Source organism: Henckelia pumila, chromosome 3 (genome assembly GCF_033568475.1).
Source record: "Henckelia pumila isolate YLH828 chromosome 3, ASM3356847v2, whole genome shotgun sequence".
Classification (NCBI taxonomy): domain Eukaryota; kingdom Viridiplantae; phylum Streptophyta; class Magnoliopsida; order Lamiales; family Gesneriaceae; genus Henckelia; species Henckelia pumila.
Window position 1 is genome coordinate 193,263,561 of NC_133122.1, and position 5,903 is coordinate 193,269,463.

The 5,903-nt window shown below is 35.4% G+C and overlaps 1 protein-coding gene across 1 annotated transcript; it reads left to right on the plus strand.

Moving 5' to 3' along the window:
* The first annotated feature begins 3,710 nt into the window (after positions 1 to 3,710).
* On the plus strand, positions 3,711 to 4,973 carry LOC140890259 (probable receptor-like protein kinase At4g10390). Its single transcript, XM_073298019.1, has 6 exons — positions 3,711 to 3,770; positions 3,856 to 4,023; positions 4,137 to 4,266; positions 4,378 to 4,499; positions 4,590 to 4,692; positions 4,906 to 4,973. The coding sequence occupies exons 1-6, from the start codon at positions 3,711 to 3,713 to the stop codon at positions 4,971 to 4,973; spliced, it is 651 nt and encodes a 216-aa protein (XP_073154120.1).
* Positions 4,974 to 5,903: the final 930 nt, after the last annotated feature.

Below are 5,903 nucleotides of genomic sequence, written 5' to 3' on the forward strand. Positions count from 1 at the left end.
TTATAAATTGAGCTATTCCCTCAGCATTCTCTGCATCCCATTCTCAAGTTCTCTTATCTGATTCTTGAGTGTTCTTCATTTCCCTTCTTTATTTCTATATATTTGTGAGATAGGTTTTTCTCCTGTATAAAAAAGTGAGTGTCTTTTTGGAAACACAGAGAGAGATTGTAATTCTCCAAATATTATAGTGGAATCTTTTGATCTTGCCCGTGGTTTTTACCCTAATACTTTTGGGGGTTTTCCACGTAAATCTTGGTGTCTAATTTATTCTTCAATTTCTATAGTTTCTATCTCGTAATGCCGCACCTGGGACCAACAAAAACAACAAGCATGCAAGACTTAAAATTTACTACACTATTAGATCCGTCCATGCCCTTCATAATATATAGAACATTTACTTTAATTGCCTTCATTATTACCATAGACCCTCTGTACACTCTTTCAGTAGTCCATTTTCTGATTTAAAGGAATGGATTTCTGCATCAAGGGTGCCAAGAGATAAGATTCTTCTTGAGTTCTAGTACATACCAACAATGGTATCACCCCTTGATCTGCTTCCTCTATTTCCTCGAATCATGATCTTGTTGGACACATGTGCAAAGAGCAGCCAGAGTCTAATATCCACTCAGTTTATTGGATATCACAGATACCTTTGCTGATTCATATCTCCATCTGAGGCAACAGCAACTGATCCATCTTCTTTTGGTGGGTCATTTTGTCTGATCTTTCTCTCCAAACAATTCCTTTTTAAGTGACCTTCCTTATGGCATATAAAGCATTTCAAATTTCTAGTGTTCCTTCTATGACTTCTCCTCTGACTCCTTTATCTAGACATGAACTTCTTGTCGTTCGAAACCATTTTCTGCAATGTTCTAAAAAACGCTAGCCGGTAGGCAGACGGCGACCCACCGCCTAGCGCCTAGGCGGGTCCTAGGCGGTTTTTTTTTATAAAACCTAAATAAGGTATATTTATGAGTTTTACTATAAAATATAATTTTTATGTTTTATGTTTTTCAGTTTTTATACGGAATTTTTATAAAATTTTAATAATAATAATAATAACAACAACAACAACAACAACATAAATATTAATAGATATAAAGTCTTTATATGTAATATGAGATTTAACTTTTTGCTTGACTTTCTTTTCTGCACTTCTCGTTCTTTCTGTGTTTGTTTCTTGCGTCGCTTCTATTGTTTTAGTTTTTGATTTTTGATTTTTCTATTATAAAAAATAGTAACCGCCTAGGCGGCTTGGGTGGCTTCTAGGCGGTTTGGGCGGCGCCTAGGCGGAAAACGCCTAGAGGCATAGCCTAGCAAGAAAGCGAGACGATGGACACCTAGACGCCACCTTTTAGAACACTGTTTTTCTGATCTACCTCGGATGGTAAGGCTTTCCCCTTGAGATTCTGAGCTAGCATTAGTTTTTCTTTGGAGTTCCTTTGGCTGTAAAGCAGACATTACCTCTTCTAAGGTGATCGTCTGATCACTTCCATACAACAAAGCATCTCTGAAGTGTTCATATTTCTTGGTTAATGCATTCAACAGAATCAAGGCCTTCCTCATCGAGTTTTATTTCTATATTTTCTAGATCATAAAAAATCTTGGTATATTCTTATATCTAGTCTTCCAGGGCCTTTTCATCTCTTATGACAAAAGAGTATAGCCTTTGCTTCATATACAGCCGGTTGGCAAGAGATTATCATATACAAGCTCTCAAGCTTGATCCATACCGCATCAGCACATGTCTCTCTACATACTTTAGGCACAAGATTATGGCACTATGAGCTTTCTGTAACATGTCATCCTTGTCCTTAGACTCAATAGATGTCCCTTCTGTTTTCTGCAGTACATCTAACCACTCCTGCTGGAGTAGGATAGCCTGCATCTTAATGTGCCAAAGAGAGAAATCATTTTTCCCTGTGAACTTCTCTATATCGAATTTCATTGTTCCTTTTCCCATTCGTGTTGATTCCCACGGACGGCGCTACTTTTAGATGCAAACAATGAATTCAAGATCACACTAACACAATGCAATCAAGATTATGCATTCACAGATTGATACTTTGCCATTGTTCGATCTCCGATTCTTAATTCACTCTCAAATCCATCAAGTCAAATGCATTAACACTTAAGATTGAAGAGCATGAAATAAAGAACACAAGCAAATTACGTGGTTCGATCATTTGCATGGTCTACATCCACAGAGAAACCCCAACATCTTCTTTATTGAACCACAAGTTGAAGTACAATACAAGTTACAGAAATTCTCCAAGACTACAACAAGATTTAACTCAAAACCTTTGCTTCTATTCTTGATCTCCGATCTTCTGCCTTTTATCTGCTTGTTGAGCGTCTTCTTCTCAGTATTAACTCCTCTTTGTATATGTTGTGTTGTGTAATTTCAGTTGTCAATCCTTCAAGCCTTTCCCAACCTTTATGGCAGTATGGCACCCTTGAAGAACCAGTCACCTTGCTTTCCCTCTTCAATCTTGGAACCAGCTAATCCAGTTGCTCGGTTGCAATACAACCGCAACTAACAACCCTTCCAACAACCATTAGTGGGCTTGCTGTCATGCTGGCAAAAGCAGGGTTCAAAAGGTGGCCTTATCGCATAATTAAATTAAAACTAAGTTTTGCAAAACAAGCTGGTTAACAATAATATTCTGATTTTTTAGATGTAAATAAAACACAACTCAGAATATTAATCAAATTCATAAAATAAACGACTATTATGCATAGAGATGATGCCTTTGCTTACCAACTCATGTTCCATCACCTTAATTGCAGTACCCTTTATATTTAAGTAAATTGGTAGGGGGGTAGTGAAGTAAATTAAGGACAATATTTAGTAGTGTTTTGTAAAAGTTTATAGGAAACACTTCTCAACTTCTCGTTAACAAAATGAAAAGTTGAGAAGTGATTTCTATAAGCTCTATAAAATACAACCTTAGAGTCAATCATCATGCACTGTGTTCCTTAGTTTTAATCTTGAAGAAGTTGGTCGAGTCCAGATCCAAGATGTTTGTTGGATCAGTTTTCTTCAAATTTGATGGATTGGGCCCTAGCTAAGCCTGTTTTCGGTGGCCAAGGGACAAACCCAAACTACAGCCCAAGCCTAAGCAGAATCAAGAAAACCCACTTGGTGAGAGCCGTTAAGAGAAGTCTCTAGCTGCTGTGTAAAGAGGGTCTATTAAAAGTTGGTTCCTAACGGAAGAACAAGAGAACTGATTCGAGATCAGAGAGATTGAGAGCTGCGATCGAAAGCCAAGAGACGATACAAAAGAAGAGAAGGAGTGAGTGTAGTTCATTAGAGCTTCGTAATCTTCTTGGTGTAAATTTTGTAATCGGATTTTGAATCTTCATCAATCAAAGATTGATTTCCAACCACGTAAAATCTGGCTCATACTTCTTGCATGGTTTAATGCTTGTTTGGTGTTTAAATGATCTTGTTTGTTTCTGGGTTCTTGAGATAAGATTGAGGCATTGATCAATATTTGCTCGATTACAACTGGGAAATGTTTGTGTATTGATTCGAAGTGTGAAGCTTAGTTGCATTTACAAGGTGTGTTTTTGTGTCTAATTTGTTTGATTTCGTTACAATATTGAAAAAAGATAGGGTGAGTCAAGTTCATTTTCGGGCTTGACTTCAATATTAAATTTTTTATGTGTTTTAATTAATATGCTAGACGGAAACAAATTTATCAACCATGGAGACTAAATCAAAGAAGGCAGCTGGTTCAAGTTCAAAAGCTTCAAAGACACAGCAGGTCATGCTCATAACATTTCAACTATATATTCTTCCCTTCTAACGACTATTGTTTTTCAGAAACTGATTTTTTTTTTTCCAATTAGAGGAAAGATGACCCTCGAATCTTTACTTATGAACAACTCAAAGAAATGACTAATGAGTTTGATAAACTCATTGGTGAGGGACAATATGCAAAAGTCTACAAAGGAACACTAAACAACAAAGATATCGCCGTGAAAATCTACATGGATGAATACAAAATGTATTGGGAGGTACGTACGTATATGAATCTATTTTTCATCATGTTAGAATATTCGATCGAGAACTAACGGAGAATGTTTATAACTAATTAAATTGATATTTCTTGATCATTTCAACCGCAAAGAATGAAAGAGAGGCTCTCATCAACTTTGACCATCCAAATATCGTATCGTTGCTCGGAATATACCATGATGATAACAGGTTTTGTTTAATCTTAAACTACGTTCCAAGAAATCTTGAAGAAGTTCTTGAAGGTAAGCAAATATATCATACGGTTGGTATTTGAGTATGCAACTTTAATACAATAAATTATGTTTTGTAAATGTTAACTAGCTAATTATTGATGTTTACATAATTGACAAAAGGGAATCTCGGATGGCCGTATGCGCACAAAATACTCTTACAACTCGCTGCAGCAATTGGAGAAATTTCAGCGAAAAATTTTGTGGTCGGTGATATAAAACCCGACAATGTATTGATAGATGAGGTATGGACTATTTAATGTAACACCATATTATGCAACAATCTTTAAGTTTAATCGACATCGATGATCATCATGTCCGAGTTGAAATTGTAGGAATATAATGTTTGCTTGTGCGATTTCGGATCAGCTAAAATTGGTGGAAAAGACTTGCCGACGGTAAATCCATATTACGCGGCAAAAGAAATATTACTCAAAGGCAATGATATTTTCAAAAAATTATAATATATATACCACTGTTACAATTTTTATGAAAGCATATCGTTTCTTTCTTACTTCACAAAAGATTTGATTATTTCAATAATTACCAGACACAATATTGTTGTCATTTGGTGTCACAAATCATGCTAGATAGTCTAAAGTTGAGAAGAAAATTTTCAATTAATGTATTTGTTCCTTGTGTGTAATGTAGGAAGCGGAACACCAGCTGCGGATGTCTACAGTTTCGGTGTGATTCTTTTGCAGATTATTATGAAATAAAATAAATTTGGATCCACATCTGCAAAAAAGGCATCACCACAACACAAAAGACGGTGCAAAAAAAAGGAGCAAAATGAAGATAACCGTCACATCACGACGAAGGCAAGAAGTCAGCGTCATGAACATGTTGTTCATAAATCCATCATTAATTCAGGATGCAGTGAAGCCGATGGGATTACACTCGTAAAACTTGGAATCCAATGCAGCAACGATTACGTAGATAAACGTCCGACTATTAACGATGTTGCATCAAAGTTAGCCGGACTCAAGTCAAAGTAGTGGTCTTAGTAAGTTATTTGCATTCGATCGATATAAAAAAGTTAAGGGAGAACTTTAATTTCTAGCTATTGTCATTACAGCATATGCACTGTTCGGAAAACATATGTAGTCAGGATCCCAATGGTTACACTTCTAGATTTAGGAATTTTGACATACAATGCATATGTCCGTTTGTTAATTCGAAGTAGCTAGAAGAAGCCCTAATTAACCGATCGATTTACCTGATCTTCGCATCTAGTTCTTGACTCTTTACTATTTTAATCATTTTGCAGATTTAATTTTTTTAGTTACAACTTGTTTTTTTTTTTTTTTTTTAAATTTATACTAGTATCTCACGGATTGTATTGTATATTTAACGATTAAAAATCACATAATATGAAAATTTGAGCTTGCAATTAAATAGTAAATACAAACTCTAAATTAACACTCACTAAAATAAATTTTATTGAAAAAAAAAATATTATTACGAATTTCGAAGGTTCGAAATTCCTTAAACACCTCATTCATTGTCGTCATTATCACGTATTTTAAATTTAAGACACTTTCCATGTAAATCATGGATACATCGACATACGCTTACCATGACTGAAAACATGCAAGGAAATAATGGTTGCACATAAACTGGTCGAGGTGTTGTCACAAGGTGTTGAC